This window comes from Cherax quadricarinatus, chromosome 33, assembly GCF_038502225.1.
Source record: "Cherax quadricarinatus isolate ZL_2023a chromosome 33, ASM3850222v1, whole genome shotgun sequence".
In the NCBI taxonomy this organism is placed as follows: domain Eukaryota; kingdom Metazoa; phylum Arthropoda; class Malacostraca; order Decapoda; family Parastacidae; genus Cherax; species Cherax quadricarinatus.
The window spans coordinates 33,218,541-33,240,146 of NC_091324.1; the positions used below are offsets into that span (position 1 = coordinate 33,218,541).

The window sequence follows — 21,606 nt, forward strand, 5'->3', positions numbered from 1 at the left end:
CCCCTGTGGGACCCCGCTCGTCACAGGTGCCCACTGTGATACATCATTACGTACCATGACTCGTTGTTGCCTCCCTGTCAGGTATTCTCTGATCCATTGCAGTGCCCTTCCTGTTATATGCGCCTGATGCTCTAGCTTCTGCACTAATCACTTGTGAGGAACTGTGTCAAAGGCCTTCTTGCAGTCCAAGAAGATGCAATCAACCCACCCCTCTCTCTCTTGTCTTACTTCTGTTATTTTATCATAAAACTCCAGAAGGTTTGTGACACAGGATTTGCCTTCCGTGAATCCGTGCTGGTTGGCATTTATACTCCTGTTCCGTTCCAGGTGCTCCACCACTCTCCTCCTGATAATCTTCTCCATAATTTTGCATACTATACACGTCAATGACACAGGTCTATAGTTTAGTGCCTCTTTTCTGTCTCTTTTTTTAAAAATGGGAACTACATTTGCCGTCTTCCATACCTCAGGTAGTTGCCCAGTTTCCAGGGATGTGTTGAAGATTGTGGTAAGTGGCATGCACAACATATCTGCTCCCTCTCTAAGGATCCACGGGGAGATGTTGTCTGGTCCCATTGCCTTTGAGGTATCGATGTCCCTTAGCAGTTTCTTCACCTCCTCCTCATCTGTATGTATGTCGTCCAACACTTGTTGGTGTATTCCTTGCTGGTGTCCCCATCTGGTCTGTCCCCCCAGAGTCCTTCCTGTCTCTACTGTAAATACTTCCTTAAATCTCGTGTTGAGCTCCTCACATACCTCTTGATCGTTTCTTGTGAGTTCTCCACCTTCTTTCCTCAGCCTTATCACCTGGTCCTTGACTGTTGTCTTCCTCCTAATGTGGCTATACAGCAGTTTCGGGTCAGATTTGACTTTCGATGCTATGTCGTTTTCATACTGTCGCTGGGCCTCCCTCCTTATCTGTGCATACTCGTTTCTGGCTCTTCTACTAATCTCCTTGTTTTCCTGGGTCCTATGCCTCCTGTACCTTTTCCATTCTCTGTTGCACTTAGTTTTTGCCTCCCTACACCTTCGGGTAAACCAAGGACTCGTTTTGGTCTTCCTATTATTTCCGTTTCCCTTGGGAACAAAACTTTCCTCTGCCTCCTTGCACTTTGTTGCCACATATTCCATCATCTCGTTTACTGATTTTCCTACCATTTCTCTGTCCCACTGAACCTCCTGCAGGAAGTTTCTCATACCTGTGTAGTCCCCCCTTTTATAGTTTGGCCTGTCCCCTTCAGTTCCTGTTACCTTCTCCACTTGTAACTCTACTATATAGTCAAAACTCAGAACCACATGATCGCTAGCTCCAAGGGGCCTCTCATAAGTGATGTCCTCAATGTCTGAACTGCTCAGGGTGAACACAAGATCCAGTCTTGCTGGCTCATCTTCCCCTCTCTCTCTGGTTGTGTCCCTGACATGTTGATGCATGAGGTTTTCAAGTACCACATCCATCATCTTGGCTCTCCATGTTTCGGGACCCCCATGTGGCTCCAGGTTTTCCCAGTCGATCTCCCTGTGGTTGAAATCGCCCATTACCAGTAACTTTGCTCTGCTCGAGTGAGCTCTTCTTGCCACCTCAGCCAGTGTGTCCACCATCACCCTGTTGTTTTCTTCGTACTCCTCTCTTGGCCTCCTGCAGTTCTGTGGTGGGTTATACATCACTCCAATGACTACTTTATGTTCTCCGGACTGAATTGTACCTACAATGTAGTCTCTTTCTCCAATCATGTCCATGCCTTCCATTTCCTCAAATCCCCATCGGTGTTTTATGAGCAGTGCAACCCCTCCTCCCCCTCTACTCCTTCTATCTTTCCTCAGGATCTGATATCCTGTTGGGAAGATTGTGTCTGTTATTGTCTCAGCGAGTTTTGTTTCTGTGACTGCTATGATGTCTGGGGATTTTTCACTGATTCTTTCATTCCACTCCTCATGTTTATTCATTATTCCATCCGCGTTTGTGTACCAAATCTTTAGTTTCTTTTCTATCGTTGTGGTCATGCAAGAATATTGGGGTTGGGGGAGCAAGAGCCTTGGTGGGGGCCTATATGGGGCTGTGGTGTAGGTGGGGTTTGTGTTGATGGGGGTGGGGTCAGAATGCCCATAAGGGACAGCTGTTGGGGTGAGGTTTGTGATATGGGGATTGGTGGCAGAGGGAACAGTGAGTGGGTTGTAGTATAGGTTGCTCAGTTGCGTTGGGAATGTCGCGGGTGGGGTCTTTTGGTGGGAGATTCTGTGGGGTGTGTTTGCCCTTCCTCCTGTGTCTGGGTCCTGCTCATTTTCATTGCTTCTCGTTCCTCCTTGCATCTCTGTACCCTCTCTTTCAGTGTAGTCCTTTCTTCTTGTGTTCTGTCGCGGTCGAGGTATACTCTCTGGTACCCCTCTTTGTCCCTCAGTCTTGCTTTCTCTTGCAGAATCCTGGTTCGAACTGATTCTTCCTTGAAAGTTACTCTGACAGGCCGTATCCTTCCACTCGCAAACCACCCAATTCTCTGAAAATTTGTCACCTGGGTCATATTGCCCTCCCCTATTGTTTTCATGATGCCTTCAATCATTTTTTTCTCCTCCTGTTTTATTTCTTCAAAGTTGGCCCCCTTGGCTTCATGGAGCCCGTACACAAAAACTGACCACGCCCTTTCCTCCTCCCACTGAGTCTCCATCTGCGTCCTCTGAGGCATTTTATTTCCTTCCATTGACATGTTCTTGCCTTCAGTCCCTGTCATATCTGAAACTTCTATTCTCAGTGGACTGTCTTTCCTGACCAGCTGTCCCTTGCTACTGCAGTTGGCTGTTAGAATCTCTGCATATAGCATACCTTCATTGTCTTCGGACCTGTCGTTTGATCTTAGTGTGCTCGTCGTCTTTTCCCTGGCCCCACGTGGGTCTGATAGGGCCTTCATGTTCGGCATGTCTCCGTTGTTGCTTACCATCCCCTTGTCTGCGCCTGACTTTGGATTTCCTGATGTCACACCTGAATTGTCATTTGTCTCTCTAATCTGTTTCAGGCTTCGCAGTTTCTCTTCTAAGCACTGTATCCTAGCTTCTGCTGCTAAGACCTGTACTTCCCACTTCCTGCACTCTTCAGCTATCCGCTCCTCCATTTTCTTACCAAGCTCTACTATCTTCCTTCCCCACTCTTCCTCCCTTTTTTGGAGCTCTAGCTCCCAGTCTTTCCTCCCTGGTTCGTCCACCAGATCTCTGGGTTTCCGTCCTCTAAGGCCACCCATTTTTTTTTTTTTTTTTTACTTTTTATTACCACAGACAGAAGGCTAGAGGAGGGAGAGGGTGTTGGGGAGAGAGAGAGAGGGTAGAAAGAGGGAGAGAGAGGAGAGAGAAAGGGTAGAAAGAGGGAGAGAGAGGAGAGAGTATGGGGGTGAGGGATAAGACCAAGGGGGAGGGAGAGAAATGTGAGGGGGGAGAGAAAGCGTAGAGAGAGGGAGAAAGAGAGGGAGAGGGAGAGGGAGAGAAAGAGAGAGAGAGGGAGAAAGGAGGGAAGAAGGCTATGAGAGAGAGAAACGCGAGGGAGGGAAAGGTAAGAGGTCTGTGGGGGAGGCAGTCAAATTCCAAGGATCAGCTGTGTGTACTCACCTAGTTGTGGTTTCGGGGTCGAGACCCAGCTCCTGGCCCCGAGTGTGTATGTGTGTGCGCGCGTGTGTGTGTGTGTGAGCACGTGTGTGTGTGTGTGTGTGTGTGTGTGTGTGTGTGTGTGGCTTGGTGCTGCATATATTTGAATCTATAATTAATGTATTTATAACAAAATATTAAATATTTATTATTAATAAAAATTCAGTTAAAATATTTTCTGATAGGTTAGTGTATGAATATAATGAGGAAAGAGACAGTTGATAGAAGAAGAGAAACTTTCAAGGGAAATACCACAATAGCTGTATAATTTCTGCTTGATGGGGTTGTAAAAGTGAATGGTAGGGTGATGCCTCCTTAGTTGGGGTTGTCAGATATGTCTTTTATCTATGACAGAAATTCCAAGACGCTGCTGCAGACGCTGGTGATGAAGTTTGGAAGTGGGTATAAATGAAGAAGAGAGTTCAAACTGTACAGATGAAGGTAATACAGTCCAGAAAAAATATATCGAAAGTCGGTTTTAAAATCAGTATGTTTGTAGAACAATGTAAGCCACTTACCATATAGCGTCGGGGTCAGCTTTGGATATGGCACTATATACAGCAACACCGACGCTCCTCAAGTATTCTGGGTCACTGGATGCTGGGGTCATTTCGTTAAAAGTGTCACAGTTGTAGATATGATCACTTCCAAACTCAGAGGTAACCTGCAACGATAATAACCGGACAATGCTGGAGCTGTTTTGTACTCTGGACAAATACGAAGACTTCAGAGTGAGGGAGTCAGCGTTGGCTGGACAAATACAGAGTACTACTACTACTACTACTACTACTACTACTACTACTACTACTACTACTACTACTACTATTACTACTACTACTACTATTACTACTACTACTACTACTACTTCTACTACTACTACTACTACTGTGGAAAATTACATTTATCTGAATGTATCATTATGTACATAAGAGTAAATGAACAAAGATAATTATTATTTATCAGTTAGACAAGTAGGAATTTGGGACACCTAAGCCGCAAAAAATGTCCTTCGATACCTACCACTGTCATATCCACAAGTTGCTCTGGACCTATTAATTACAAATGAAATATACATCACCAGGAATGCTGGTAAATATATAAATTTGTGGACTGTATATTAAATTTAAAAAGGGATTATATATACACACATTTACATAACAGAAAAAGAATATCTTAATATCACTCATCAATTTGACTGGAGATTAAGGTGTATCATATTCAGAAAACCTCACTAACTAAATTTATGAAAATAATACTGGCCAGAATTATAACACAAATCTATATAGCTTATCTGAGGTTCCTGGAGCTGTCTTGTCCAGTCGTCTGATATCTCAAGTTATGCAGGAATGCACATCCAACAATTTTGCCTCCTATTTGAGAGGTGTCAACCCAATTTTACCTCTAGAGCACGAAAAATTCTTCACATTATACCAACGTTTCTAATCCAAATTCAAAAACAACAATGGCGAGTGTCTTCTGCGCAGGCACAGGGTTTCCCATTTTCGATAATATACTTCTTTTAAAAATACACTTTTAATCAGGTTTATTTACACAGCATAATATTGGGAAATTATTTTCCACACTGCAGCCAGGCGGAGGTCGATGCTAAATGACTCAAATTGCTGATTTGGCAATGGTGGAGGACCTGGGTACATATAGGATCTGGCATCCACACGGCGACATATTACACAAGATTTAATCACCCTTTTTACACTTTGCCGTCCTTGTGGAATCCAGAAAGTTTCCCTAATACAATTTAAGGTATCTTGTACCCCACCATGCATTACATTTTTATGGGCATTTAAAACAATTAAATTTGTTAGATGATGAGTTTTGGGAAGTAAGATAGGTGTTTAGCATAATCACCCAATTCAGAATTTTGTAACCTACCTCTGCACCTAATTACATTGTTCTCTAAATACAGCCCCAATTTCTTTATTATGGAACCTTTCACAATTTTTATTTCCATCATCAATTTAATCTCATTTCCATAGATTTCCTCCTGTACCCTCTTTATCCAATATTCAAGAGGATGTCAAAACTTATATGAGATATTCATCTTGTTTAGAAATTTAAACACCAACTTAGTTACATTGATTAGTTTAGGTAAAGAAGAATACCTATTTATATCAATGGCTAAGGAAGGACAAACTATTGGAGCGGTGGTCACAGTCAGGGCCGGATTACCGCATAGGCAAACTAGGCATTTGCCTAGGGCCCCGCGCATTTGGGGGCCCCGCGGTCCAAGGGGTTCAGGGGCTCATCCAAGACTGCGCACATGGTGCAAGTGCAAAGGGGTCCCTACCTAAAAAGTTCAAGTGTTTGGAGAGTAAAATTGATTTTTAAAAATTAATCAAAACAAAAATAAATAATGAAATAAAATAAAATAAAAATAAATAAACCTAACCATAGATGGCAACACTCAACACGCCTTTGTTTACATCAGAACAGCTGTGTTTTCCCGCTAATGGCTGAGTATGGGAGATTCCTCTCCAATTTTCTGTAGTAATTACACGTTATCTAGACTTGTACTGTGACAAATTAACTGAAGTGTTGTTGATAGATATTGATGTGTATGGATAAATGTTTGTTTTCGCCTCTAAATGTTAAGGGATGAAGCTTTTGAAATGTTTGAAGAGAAAGCTAAACTGCTGGTGAAAGACTACAGTTACCGGGCTGATCATCAGTGGTCAAGGAAGAGGAAACGCAATTTTGAAGAGCCAGACAATGAAATTGTGTTGCTACCAAGACAGAAATGTAAGACAGCTACATACTTCGTCATTCTGGATTCACTGATTACAGAATTAGTGAAAAGAAAAGAAATCTACCAGAATCTCAATGACAAGTTTGGATTTCTGTTCAAAATTACTACTATGCCAGATGCAGAATTGAGAGAAGCTGCATTAAAGTTGCAACAACACCTTTCAGCAGATGTTCAGGACACATTTGTTGAAGAAATAGTTCATTTTTCTGGGTATATGAATCAGATTAAAGCTCCACCTGAAAAATGTGCGCCCTCAGCTGCTTTGAAACATTTAAGAAATGCAGGTATCTCAGAAACCTTCCCTAATGTTGACATAGTGTATCGCCTTTACCTAACACTTCCAGCTACTAACTGTGAAGGAGAACGTTCATTTTCTGTTTTGAAAAGAGTGAAAAACCAGCTCCGTTCAACAATGAGCCAAGACAAATTGTGTAACCTAGCCTTGTTGACCATTGAGTCTGATCTAACAAGAAATATTGATTTTCAGAATATAAATGATGATTTTGCCAATATGAAATCCAGAAAAAAGTTTATTTAAGAAGTGCCTGTGAATATAAACAATTCTTTACTTTCTTGAGTTTATATGATTTGATAGTCTTATGCATGATGCAATGATAGCAATAATGGTCAGTGATTTATAAAGGGAATAATAGTGCTGTAGTGGTTATGCTGAATATAATAGGTACATGATGTCACTACTTTAATAGCCTAATCTAGTAATACTATGCTGTCTTGAGTTTATTCTCTTTAAAATGCATGATTTAACAAGATAGTTATAATGGCTGTTGGTAAATGGTTTTGGTTGTCTTGATGTACTTTCCCTATTAAATTTAATCTAAATAGCCAGAATGTATTTAATTAGACCTTAAACAGGCTCACACCGACCCCCCCCACTCCCACCCCCAAGCTGGAAGGGGTCGCTTCGCTTACCCGTAACTCAAAGGGGCCCCGCCTATCTGAATAGCCTAGGGCCCAGAGACTTTCTTAATCTGGCCCTGATCACAGTAATTTCTACAGGAGTAATGTACGCCTTTTGTACAGGCCAATTAGCATTATTTACCAACCAGCTCGGTCCTTTAAACCATGATACAGCATTTGCAAATTTAGCATAAGATAAACCTTGAGACAAGAAATCAGCTGGATTCTCCTCACCAGGTATATGATTAAATGTTAACATATGCTGACCCAAACTATTATACTTCTCTTGCATCTGATTAATTTCAGCGACTCTGTTTTGTACGTACACAATTTTACTGTTTCCATTACGAATCCATTGTAAGGATACCTCATTATCAGACCAAATTACAGTGTCGCTAATATTTATCTCCTGCAACTTATTTCTTATATAATTAGCTAATTTGACACCTACATAAATGGCTGTTAATTCCAACTGAGGTAAGGTACGTGATTTAACTGGAGACACTTTAGTCTTAGACATAACAAGAGAAATAACACTATTACATTGAAGATAAGCAACTGCTCCATATGCCAATTTTGAAGCATTACAAAAAATGTGGAGTACATTTTTCCCATTTGGATTGGCCACCTGGCGTTGGAACTCCAACACTGGAATGTTTTCATACTCACCAACTAATTCATCCCACCTGTTAATGAATTCCTCAGGTAGAATTTTATCCCAAGCACATTTAAGTTTCCATGCTTCCTGTATTAATAATTTCCCTCTTATATTAAGGGGTGACACTAAACCTAGTGGTCCAAAACATTTGGAAACTTCAGCAAGCAAGACTTTCTTAGTTAATTTATTGGGCATACTGTAATTATTAGGTTTTAACATTAACAAATCTCTCTCAGTATCCCAAGTTAAACCCAATACATTATTACATTTTGGCACTTCATCTCCAGGGCAATCTTTACTTATTTTGTCCTTTAATTTGGACGAATTACTATTCCATTCCCTCAGAGGCATATTTGCACTTTGCATTATTTTATTAACAGTTCCTCTTCAGTTGACGTCACACCCAGGAAATTGTCCACATAAAATTGTTTGCTCATTACTTTACTCAATGGACTTCCCATACGTTTAAGGTGCTCATTTATCGTCGCTTGAAGTAGGAATGGACTGGATGTAGCACCAAATAATACGCTCCTAAAGCAAAAGGTTTTCAGAGGGCTAAGTAGGTCACTAGGTTTCTCAGGCCATAAGAAGCGGGTACAATCCCGGTCAGCCTCTTGTAAACCCACTCTTAGGAAAGCTTTACTTATGTCAGCCGTAAAGGCTTCAATCTGAAATTTAATAAGATATCTCCTAATTTTTCCGTCAACGACGGACCTGTCATCAAACAGTCATTTAAACTAGGTACATTTTTGTTACTCCTGGCACTACAATTAAACACAATTCTCAGAGGAGTGGTCTTAGAATCCTTCTTCACTCCGTGATGTGGCAAATATTGACCCTAAATTTTGGCTTGCTCAGGAGGTACCTCTTCTAAAAATTTATTAATTAACTGCTCAGCAATTATATCATTATAGGCAGTTAACAATTCTGGTGTCTTACTCAGTTTGCAGAGCTGAGCCTTTAATTGTCCATATGCCATTCTGTAATTAGTGGGCAATTCTGGATGGTTCAGTCTCCACGGAAGTCGTACCCATTATTGTCCAGATTCAAATTTTACATCTCTCAGGTATTGCTCATGAGTGAAAGAATCGTCTGGACTTTCTTCATTTACATTTATTCCAATGCTGTTTAATTCCCACAATTTATGCACTGGCTCAACACCGTCCTCTATGGAAGAATTATACTGGGGCACGACTTCATGAGTAAGACACACAGTTACGGTATTTGTAGTTTCCTCTAGTCATGAATTATTATTACGAGGAATCCTACCATACATTACATGGCCTCCTGCAGTCTTCAAAAGGGTGACACCACATTTCTTTACCATACCCTTTACAAAGGAGGCATAATAGTCACTACCTATCAAAATATTTATTGGGCCTACAGAATCATCACTTACACCAGAAGGTGCTAAATTTACATTATGTGAAAGTCTTTCTGCAGCTTTACTAAGTCTCACTGTAGATATTTTTTTCTATAAGTCTATCTACAATTACTGCATTAACACGTTTTTTCTCATTGCCAACCTGACAGTTACATAAACAGTGTCATACAATTGAGCCTTTTTATCTGAGAGAAAACCAGATAATTTTAAAGTTGTGGGATCTCCCATCTGTACTTTCATACCATCAAGACATTTGCGTTTTATGAAAATACGCTGGGATTCCTGGTCCAATATTGCAGTTACATTTTTTGATTTATGCCTTTTATCATCAATTTTTACCTGTAACACAGGTAAGGCTACTTCAGCAAAACCATCATTATTAACATTATCAGCAATTTTTACAGTAGCTACTGTTATGTCAGGATTGTCAACATTATCATTATTATCAGCATTATCAAATAGACCCTTACACATGACTATATGGTGTCTTCCTTTGTGACATTGATAACAGTAGTTTAATTTGGCATGACAATCCTTTACATTGTGATTATCTAAACACCTGATACATCTTTCAAGTTCCTCCAATCTTTCAAGTTTATCATTCCATGAATTGTATGCATTGCAATTCTTAGAAAAATGAGTACCCTTGCAGAAAAGACAATCTCTCTTTTCTTTGACTGGTTTCTTATTAGCTGGGCTACTCTTATGAGGGTACTTATTCTTCTTACCTTGTGGAGAATCACTATTTCTGATTCTTGCTACTTGATATGCACCTATGCAACTATTTTTAGGAAATGAATTTTGATTATTAACATTTTAATAATTTTTACCTTCGTGAAACTTGACAGATACCTCAGAGTTATTATGTGTTTCATCTTTAAAATGAGTTGGTTGGCTGGTCTGCAACTGCACAATGAATTCTTGTAGACCTAGTCTTATTTCCTCCAGACCAAAATAACCCTTGTGATATTTGTTCGAGAGCAATTCAAGTGTTTTATAGCTTAGTTTATTCTGTACAATGGCACTCAATAACCAGTCTGATTCCTTCAGATTATATTTATTACTTAAAGTTTTGAGAGTGGTCTCCAGTTTAACTCTAAACTGCTGTAAACCTTTGTAAGTGTGATCTGGAGATTTTAAATTAACAATAATATTCACTAGATCCAACCTACTTTGTTCTGTATTACCATAAGTGACTTTCAACAAGTCAACTGCTTCCTTGTAAGAATCATCTACATTGGGAAAGGCTTGTATGAGTATGTGAGCATCTCCTCTTACCTGTCCTTTGGGTAAAATAATTTAGTTACCAGGCTAGGTCACTCCTGTCATGCACAGCTGCTTTAAAAATTGACAAAAATTCCTCCCAATTTTCTCCAGGATTAAATACAGGTAAACATAATTCTGGGAGTTTTGGCAAAGACATATTATTTGCTGGAGCAGACTGACCAACTGCCTGGTTTACACATTTTAATTTATTCAAAGCCTGACTTTCACAAGAATCTTTTCCTCTAATTCATAATACTGATTAATCATGAGATCTACTTCAGTCTCATCTACACAGTTTACTAGCAAATCTCCTTCATATTTGTTGTAATATAATTTGTATGAATCATATCTATTCCCTAAAGCATCTAAATACAATTTTAAATCATCAGTATTCACAGTTTCTTGATTCATTAATTCCAAACATTTATTATATGCCTTGGTTACAGGACCTTTTCTGGCCTGTAGTGATGCTTTTTTGGCTCTATATTCCATATGTTTTTCTTCTATATTAATTTCCTCATTTTCAGCCATGATGCAATGTATTAAATTCAACTTAATTAATAACACTGATTACAACTTACAACACTGATACAACTTACCTTTGAATAAATACCAGCTACTTGAGCTTAGCAATTACATGTAAGAAAATTGCAATATAAATTTTAAATACACATTAATAATGTTAACCACACTTGAGCTTAGTAATTACATATGTAAGAAAATTATATAAATTTTAAATGTACATTAATACAAACCTTTAGCCAGACATGACTCATCAAAATTAATATTATACAAATTAATAAATCCTTGCCAGAATTTGGCATAGCAAAATTAATATTATACACATTAATATAATCAGCTACACTTGGCTTATCAAATTAATATTGTAATAATTATAATCCACTAAACATTAAGTAAATTTGTGAACTTAACATCCACTTCCTTCTGTCATTTCACATATAATTATTAAGTAATTAACTAATTAATGACTTCACTAATTACCTCCGGTTCAAGAAGGACAAACAGGCAAATTAAATGTGGAAAATTACATTTATCTTAATGTATCATTATGTACATAACAGTAAATGAACAAAGATAATTATTATTTATCAGTTAGACAAGTAGGAATTTGGGACACCTAGGTCGCAAAAAATATCCCCCTTCGATACCTACCACTGTCATATCCACAAGTTGCTCTGGACCTATTAATTACAAATGAAATATACATCACCAGGAATGCTGGTAAATATATAAATTTGAGGACTGTATATTAAATTTAATAAGAGATTATATATACACACATTTACATAACAGAAAGAGAATATCTTAATATCACTCACCAATTTGACTGGAGATTAAGGTGCATCATACTCAGAAAACCTCACTAACTAAATTTATGAAAATAATACTGGCCAGAATTATAACACAAACCCATATATCTTATCTGAGGTTCCTGGAACTGTCTTGTCCAGTCGTCTGATATCTCAAGTTATGCAGGAATGCACATCCAACAATTTCGCCTCCTATTTGAGAGGTGTCAGCCCAATTTTACCTCTAGAGCACGAAAATTCTTCACATTATACCAACGTTTCTAATCCAAATTCAAAAACAACAATGGCGAGTGTCTTCTGCGCAGGCACAGGATTTCCCATTTTCGATAATATACTTCTTTTAAAAATACACTTTTAATCAGGTTTATTTACACAGCATAATATTGGGAAATTGTTTTCCACAACTACTATTACTACCACTACTACTACTACTACTACTATTACTACTACTACTACTACCACTACTACTATTACTACTACTACCACTACTACTATTACTACCACTACTACTATTACTACTACTACCACTACTACCACTACTACCACTACTGCTACTACTACTATCCACTCTGCTTACCGACTGACTCCTTCCACTACACTCCTATTAGGACTGAAGAAGCCACTATTGGTGGAACGTTTTCTCTAATAAATGTGCTGATCTGTACATAAATGTCTTTTTCTACATCTTGTAGGTATCACTATCCCATTCCTCAATATCTCTTCTGATCATAAATAAATCGCTGTTTGACTTACTCGATTATCTAAGAATAAATTCACATAATGTTCATTAGCATATTTTACATAGTTGCTTGCATTCATAATTACTGTCTTGAACCTTGTTATTGTTGTTATTTTGACTTGTGTTACTACTACTACTAATCATAATTATAATAATAATCATAATAATAATAATAATAATAATAATAATAATAATAATAATAATAATAATAATATCTTTATTTACTGCATGTTTAAGGTATGCAGACCATCAATGACATACTACTATATAGAAAGCAGCTTGTTATGCTGAGCATTTCCCGCAAATTAGGTCAGTTTTGTCCCAGGATGCGACCCACACCAGTCCACTAACACCCAGGTACTCATTTTACTGATGGGTGAACATGGACTACCCTCGCTGGGAATCGAACCCAGACACTCGCCGTGTGAAGCGAGAGCTTTAGCCGCCAGGTACCTGGTCCCAATTTGACTCTTTTTACCACAAAAATAAATGTCAAAACTGTAATATTAACATGTTTGTGATAATTTCTGTTTTCTTCATCCTTGTACCTTCACTATACATACTTTGATAATGCAAATTTTGAGCAGATTCTAACCTCTTGTGCTTATGTATTTTAGGATATTGATCCTTCTGGTTTAATGAGAGAATCTCTCTGTAGCTAAATTTCCACACTGATGTTTGTTATTGCAAGGTCAGATTCTGTCATATTGAAAAAATGGAATATCAGTATCCATTATGAAAACCTAAACTAATGCACTTCAAATATTCAACGTTAAGAGAATACTGCAGTAGAAATTTATGCCACACTCTCCACTAATTTTTCTGGCACGCATTAAGGTACAGTGTCCCTGAGCTATGCAATAAAGGGATACCTTTTATGGAATCGTATTGCAACAGAAGTTCATCTAGATATGTTCTGTGTCATGTCTTCTGTGTCATGTCTTCTGTGTCATGTCTTCTGTGTCATGTCTTCTGTGTCATGTCTTCTGTGTCATGTCTTCTGTGTCATGTCTTCTGTGTCATGTCTTCTGTGTCATGTCTTCTGTGTCATGTCTTCTGTGTCATGTCTTCCACTACCTTCATCCAGTTCTGCCGTTTCAAGCTTCAGAACACATTTTCCAATCGGTTTCAAGCTTTCATTAAATGCAAATTATAACTAGGGAACGTTTTATACACCAGTTTTATATTGTAGATGAATGGTTCAGAGAACCGAAACGTTGATAAATTAGACACATGTGCAGCTCTTGGGTATCTTTATTGAGGAAACGTTTCGCCACACAGTCGCTTGCCTAACCCTTGGGCACGACCTAGTTCCACATTGAACAAATGTGACACCACCTACAACTGCTGCACCTCTCCTGCCATACGGTTTATAAGCTGCTTCTCCGCCCATATGCCGTATTCAGTTCAAGATTGATGGACTGAACACATCGACTCAAGGTTGAGGGACTGATTACCTCATTCTCCTCCTGTTCTTCAAGTTTCTCCTATGTATGGACTGATGAAGCCACTGTGTGGCGAAACGTTTCCTCAATAAAGATACCCAAGAGTTGCACATGTGTCTAATTTATCACCAGTTTTATATACACTATTCCAGAATTCGGCTTCTATCCTATAACTTAAGAAAACCTCTTCTGCTCCGGTTTATTCTCCTGAGAAGTTAATTTTGTTAGTGGAATGTGTAGGTATTATTTTGATAATATTAAGTTCAAAAAGTAATAGCACATATCTTTGTTCACATCGCTACTGGGCCGTGCAGACGTGCTGCGCAGTAGCTCCTGATTGAGTTGGCTTTTGCGCAGTGTTGACGTGTACTTAGCTCTGTGAAGACCTGTTTGCGCGCTCTCTACGAATTGAAGCAAGATGCCCTCCATCGAGCAACTTTACCAACAGCTTAAGGAAGAATTGAGGATGGCGAGGATGGAGATTCGGCGACTGACCGAGGAAAACAAGAAGATTCGTAGTAGTCCTCCTGTTTTGAGTCCTCAGGTCAAGAAGGGAAACTGGTCAGTGGCTGGACAGCAGGGAACGAAGTTGACGATCAAGAAGACGAATGGAAAGGTAGAAACGATGAAGAAGAAAGAGACTGCCGTGGAAACTGTTGTGGAAACATCTAATACATTCTCAGTGCTACCCGACGAATGTGAGTCGACTACTGGGAACGTCACGACGAAAGACATTAAGGAAGGTAAGAATATTGTTGTTGTTGGGATAGCCAAGTTAGGTATATGGATAGGGCGTTCTGCTTAAAGGACAGGAGTAGGAGACAGAGAGTTTGCTTTCCTGGGGCTGGGATGGAGGATATTGTTAGCCGTCTGGATGACATCATGAGAGGTAATGGGAGCAATCCTATTATCTGTCTCAGTGCTGGAGGCAACGATGTTGGCAGACGTAGGAGTGAAGACCTGATTAGCAGGTATAGGTCAGCAATAGAAATAATTAGGAGTAAGGGTGGGAACCCTGTCATATGTGGTATTTTGCCAAGGAGAGGAGTTGGAAATGAATGGTTGTCAAGGGCAATTGGTGTCAATTGCTGGCTGGACAAATACTGTAAGGAAAATGCGGTAACATTCATTGACAACTGGGACCTCTTCTATGGCAGAAATGACATGTATGCCAGGGATGGGGTTCACTTACCTAGGTCTGGGGTGGCAGCACTGGCAACTGCAGTGGAGGGAGCAGTTAGGACTTTGAACTAGGAATAGTTAGTGGTATGGGTTTTGGCAGGAAATCAGTGAAGTCCCAGTGTAGTAATATTACGAGTTCTAGGGGAACTAGTAATAAGCAGAACGAGGTAGATATTGAAAAGCCAGGGACTTTGGGTGATAAGGACAGTAATAGGTTTAGTAGAAAAACAGAAATGAGCAGGAAGGGTAAAGAGAAAGGAGAGTCTTTCAATGTTTATTATGCTAATTGCCGTAGTGCTAGGAATAAGATGGACGAGTTGAGATTAGTTGCTAGTGCAGGTAACATTGATGTATTTGCCTTAACTGAGACGCGGTTTAATTAAGAAAGTCGGGACATGCCTGCGGAATGTCATATTCAGGGCTTTAAATTGTTCCAAGTAGATAGAAGTATCGGGAAGGGGGGTGGGGTGGCATTGTATGTCCGAGATCGCTTGAACTGTTGCATAAAAACGGGTATTAAGTCTTAAGTAACACATACAGAGTCTGGATAGAATTTTCAGAGGGGCATGAAAAACTGATTTTAGGAGTGATATACTGTCCCCCAAACTTAGATAGGGACCAAGGGAGACTACTATGGGAGGAAATTGTTAAGGCCACAAGGCACGATAATGTAGTAATTCTAGGAGACTTTAACTTTAGTCATATTGATTGGAATTTCTTGACTGGGAATTTAGAATCATACGACTTCTTAGAAGTAGTTCAGGATTGTTTTTTGAAGCAGTTTGTGACAGAACCTACAAGGGGAAATAACCTGCTTGACTTAGTTATGGCAAACAATGAATCCCTTGTTAATAATTTAGAAATTTCAGAGGAACTGGGTGCTAGCGACCACAAATCAATTACATTTAGCATTGAATGGAAGTACGATAGTAGCGATAACTCAGTAACAGTCCCAGATTTTCGCTTAGCAGATTACGATGGCCTTAGAGAACACTTATCATCTTTTGACTGGGGTAACGAAGAGAGCTATCAATATGACAGTTTTCTGAACACTATACATGCTGCTCAAAGAACGTTTATCCCATATAAAGAAATTAGATCAAATAGAAATGACCCAAAATGGATGAATAATAGGCTCAAATATCTACTAGGGCATAAGAAAGGAATTTATAGGCGTATCAAAAGAGGTGAGGGTCATCTTATGAATCAGTATATTGACATTAAGAGGGACATTAAAAAGGGGATAAGAAAAGCTAAAAGGGACTATGAAATTAAAGTTGCTAGGGATTCTAAAACTAACCCAAAAAGTTTTTTCCAGGTCTATAGAACAAAAGTTAGAGATAAAATAGGTCCCCTTAAAAATAACTATGGGCACCTTACTGACAAAGAGAATGAAATGTGCTCGATTTTAAATAATTATTTTCTCTCAGTTTTTACACAGGAAGACACTAACAATATTCCAGTAATTAATTTTTACAGTGGGCTAGAAGAAGATAAATTATGTAACATCACAGTCACTAGTGAAATGGTTGTGAAGCAGATAGACAGACTGAAGCAAAATAAGTCGCCGGGTCCTGATGAGGTTTTTTCAAGGGTTCTTAAGGAATGCAAAATGGAACTCTGTGAACCATTAACTAATATTTTTAATTTATCTCTTCAAACAGGTGTAGTGTCTGATATGTGGAAGATGGCTAATGTAACTCCTATTTTTAAAACAGGGGACAAGTCGTTACCGTCAAATTACCGCCCAATAAGCCTGACCTCAATTGTAGGCAAATTACTAGAGTCAATTATAGCTGAGATTATAAGAAGCCATCTCGATAAGCATAGCTTGATTAATGATACTCAGCATGGATTCACAAGAGGCCGGTCTTGTCTAACTAATTTATTAACTTTCTTCAGTAAAGCTTTTGAGGCTGTTGACCACAATAAAGAATTTGATATTATTTACTTAGATTTTAGTAAGGCTTTTGATAGAGTTCCGCACCATAGACTGTTAAAGAAAGTGGCAGCTCATGGCATTGGGAGAAAAGTGCTCTCGTGGATCGAGTCATGGCTCACTGACAGGAAGCAGAGAGTGTCCATAAATGGGGTTAAATCCGAGTGGGGATCAGTAACAAGTGGCGTTCCACAGGGATCAGTCTTGGGCCCGTTGTTGTTTATAATATATATCAATGATCTTGATGAAGGAATTACTAGTGATATGAGCAAATTCGCCGATGACACAAAGATAGGTAGGATAATTGATTCAAACGTAGATGTTATGGAACTTCAGGAGGATTTAAACAAGCTTTATTCTTGGTCAGAAAAGTGGCAGATGCAGTTCAATGTAGATAAATGCAAGGTTCTGAAGCTTGGGAGTGCCCATAACCCTAGTACTTATAAGTTAAATGATGTAAAACTTAGCCATACAGATTGCGAAAAGGACTTGGGGGTTATGGTGAGCAGCAACCTTAAACCAAGACAGCAATGCCTAAGCTTACGTAATAAGGCAAATAGATTACTGGGATTTATATCAAGAAGTGTAAGCAACAGAAGTCCAGAGGTCATACTGCAGCTTTATACGTCATTAGTAAGGCCTCACCTAGATTATGCAGCTCAGTTCTGGTCTCCATATTACAGAATGGACATAAATTCGTTAGAAAACATTCAGTGTAGGATGACTAAATTAATACATAGCATTAGAAATCTTCATTATGAAGAAAGATTGAAGACTCTTAAGTTACATTCACTTGTTAGACGAAGAATGAGGGGAGACCTGATCGAAGTGTATAAGTGGAAGATAGGTATTAATAAAGGGGATATTAATAAGGTCTTGAGGATGTCTCTCCAAGAGAGAACCCGCAGTAATGGATTTAAATTAGATAAGTTTAGATTTAGAAAGGACATAGGAAAGTATTGGTTTGGAAATAAGGTAGTAGATGAGTGGAAGTCTACCTAGTTGGGTTATTGAGGCTAGGACTTTGGGTAGTTTCAAATTTAGGTTGGATAAGTACATGAGTGGGAGGGGTTGGATTTGAGTGGGACTCGCACATCAGCGCTTATTTCTTGGGTAGCATTGAAAATTGGGTTGGGCAAATGTTTTGTTAGTGGGATGAATTGTAAAGGACCTGCCTAGTATGGGCCAACAGGCCTCCTGCAGTGTTCCTCCTTTCTTATGTTCTTATGTTCTTAAATTGCTGATACATCTTATAAACTGGATGAAATACTTTTGAGCTTAGACTGTGTAGGTTCATATTTATCAGTTTAATAACATAGTTGATGTACTTTTAATTGTTGGATTCTCTTCAAGAACTGGAGAATGCATCTTCTGGATGGCTTTAGATATGATGTGTTATTTTAAAGGAATGTTTAAATGAATTTTGGTTATATTAGTGTTAATTTGTCAATATAAAAACTAGTTTCTCTGTTATAACTGAAAAATGTTTCTTCTGAGACATTATGGCGACTCTTACTTAAAGAAAAATCTGGATTGATTTTTTGCCAACGTAGCTCCCAATCTGCTTTATTTTTTGTTTTTAAGAAATTCAGCATAACGAAACTGATGGTTAACATGTAATAATTTGTGAAAGTCTCTTCCAAATGGCTTCAGTATTTCAGTGATGGTAATCTGATGCCTCGGGAACGCCTCTTCAGAAGAGTTTTGCATCAAATCTTCAATGTAAAGTAAAAATACACAAGTGCAACTAATGTGACATTTATTGTAGCAACGTTTCGCTCTCCAGGAGCTTTATCAAGCGAAACGAGCGAAACGTTGCTACAATAAATGTCACATTAGTTGCACTTGTGTCCTTTTACTTTACATATTGTCGGTAATTCTACCAACTTTATTACAAATCTTCAATGTTAATACTTATATTAAACACTTATTTTATACTCTGCACTGTCACGTGCACTGAACTACAGGTGAGAAAACCCTGAGTTATGAAATCTAAAGCTACCTTTCTTGTGTAAGCCAACAACTGAAGAATCTAGTGGTACAGTATGCCATAATTATATTTAACTTTCTCCTGCAATTCGCTGAAGAAGGAAATCAGTCATGGGGACTTGAAAAGGCGAATGGGATAATAGCACTCTGGACAGTGAAAGCCCAACTACTGCCATCCTACCAGAAACGTATATGTCACTACCGTAGCAACGTATGGCAGCACCGCATACCCAAACAATAACAGTGGCGCTGTTAAGTGGCGATATCCAAACTAATCCAGGACCTCAAACTTTTGTACAAGTGTTAAACAGGCAGATAAGTGACGGTGATAATGACGGTCTAGTAGCTAGGAATGATAACCTTAAAACTCCATATGCAATGTATACATAGGTCAGTGTAAGACAATAGAACCATTCTTATCTCAAACACCACCACACATATGTATACACTGTACTAAGTAGGAAAGAAGGACAATATACCTTATGTGGGGAATTAGGCAGTGTTTGTGGGATCATAGCTGAGTCAGGTTAGTAGTCCTTCGTTGCAGCCGTGAATCCCCGTCTGAAGCCTGCCGCGACACCTCAGCATAATTCAGTCAATGGGGTACTGACCTTGTTCCTCACATTAGGCAGTGTATGGCACCTGATGGTGGTAATCTCAGGTTGTAGGTGCCAATCCCCGCACGAGTATACACAGTACAGATGAATATTCGAGGTCCCGAATATTTACACAGAGGTAAAAGGCTGGGATTCACCTGAGAAATACCTGTTGAGTTACAGAACTGTCTGGTTCAGCTAATGAGGCCCTTGGGTGCGGTGATCGTGATGTACGACTGTATTCATGTGGGGGAAGTCGCCCATCTCACTACTCACTTGTGATTGACCGCTTGGCTCAGCCTACACCGGTCGGCACTCAAAACTGGCGGGCCGAAGGTCTCTGTGGCCTATTTTTTATGGGAAATGTAACTACTATTTTTAGCGAAGCATATATCTCTAACTTAACTTAAATACGTGTAGTAGTAACGTAGTACAGTCGACCCTCAACTAACGGCGGCATTAAGTAACGGCAATTTCGTGTAACGGCGCTTTTTGCCGTAGGAAAAATGCCTTAACCAACGGCGACAAACTTTACCAACGACGTTCTTCCGGAACATGTCCCCAGCCACTCCAAGACTCAGTGTGCCATTGTTTGCAAGCTGTTGCGGTCTGTTTCCACGTGTACCTCCCATACATTTTGGATTATTCCACTGTTTCTAGTGCTTGTAACTGCTAAATAAGCCACCATGGACCCCACGAAAGCTTCTAGAGCCAGCCCTTTGGTAAAGGATGTGAGACAAACGATAGAGTTCAAGAAAAAGTTTGCAGAAAAATATGAAAGTATTGGTGGTAGAGGGTGGTAGTGATGGTGGTAGAGGGTGGTAGTGATAGTGGTAGATGGTGGTACTGGTTGTGATGATGGTAGACGGTGGTACTGGTTTTGATAGTGGTAGAGGATGGTAGTGATGGTGGTAGAGGGTTTTAGTGATGGTGGTAGAGGGTGGTAGTGATGGTGGTAGAGGGTGGTAGAGATGGTGGTAGAGGGTTATAGTGATGGTGGTAAAGGGTGGTAGTGATGGTGGTAGAGGGTGGTAGAGATGGTGGTAGAGGGTGGTACTGGTAGTGATGGTGGTAGAGGGTAGTACTAGTTGTGATGGTGGTAGAGGGTGGTACTGGTTGTGATGATGGTAGACGGTGGTACTGGTTGTGATGGTGGTAGAGGATGGTAGTGATGGTGGTAGAGGGTTTTAGTGATGGTGGTAGAGGGTGGTAGTGATGGTGGTAGAGGGTGGTAGAGATGGTGGTAGAGGGTGGTACTGGTAGTGATGGTGGTAGAGGGTAGTACTAGTTGTGATGGTGGTAGAGGGTGGTACTGGTTGTGATGGTGGCTAGCGCGACGGGCTGGAGTTTTGAGACTCTATGACCGCGGGTTCAATCCCGGCCGGGGGTATGGTTTATGGTGGTAAAGGGTGGTAGTGATGGTGGTAGAGGGTGGTTCTGGTAGTGATGGTGGTAGAGGGTGGTACTGGTTGTGATGGTGGTAGAGGGTAGTACTGATTGTGATGGTGGTAGAGGGTGGTACTGATTGTGATGGTGGTAGAGGGTGGTACTGATTGTGATGGTGGTAGAGGGTGGTCCAGTGATTCTCAAGCTGGTCCGAGTGACATTGAAAAACCAAGAAGGGAGGTAACCCCACCAAAGGACTTGGTACCTGAAGTCTTTATGGAAGGGGATTCTCCTTCCAAGAAATATATTTAAAATTTATATTATAATTTTCTTACATGTGTAATTGCCAAGCTCAAGTGTAGCTAGAATTTATATTAATGAATTT

General features: G+C 39.6%; 1 protein-coding gene across 1 annotated transcript in view; it reads right to left on the bottom strand.

Annotated features, from left to right (window-relative positions):
- Nucleotides 1-21,606, bottom strand: part of Naglu (N-acetyl-alpha-glucosaminidase) — a 443,026-nt gene that overhangs the window by 210,489 nt on the left and 210,931 nt on the right. Inside the window, exon 9 of the mRNA XM_070091031.1 lies at nt 4,143-4,288. Coding sequence (XP_069947132.1) covers nt 4,143-4,288 — 146 coding nt within the window. The remainder of the gene's footprint in view (nt 1-4,142; nt 4,289-21,606) is intronic.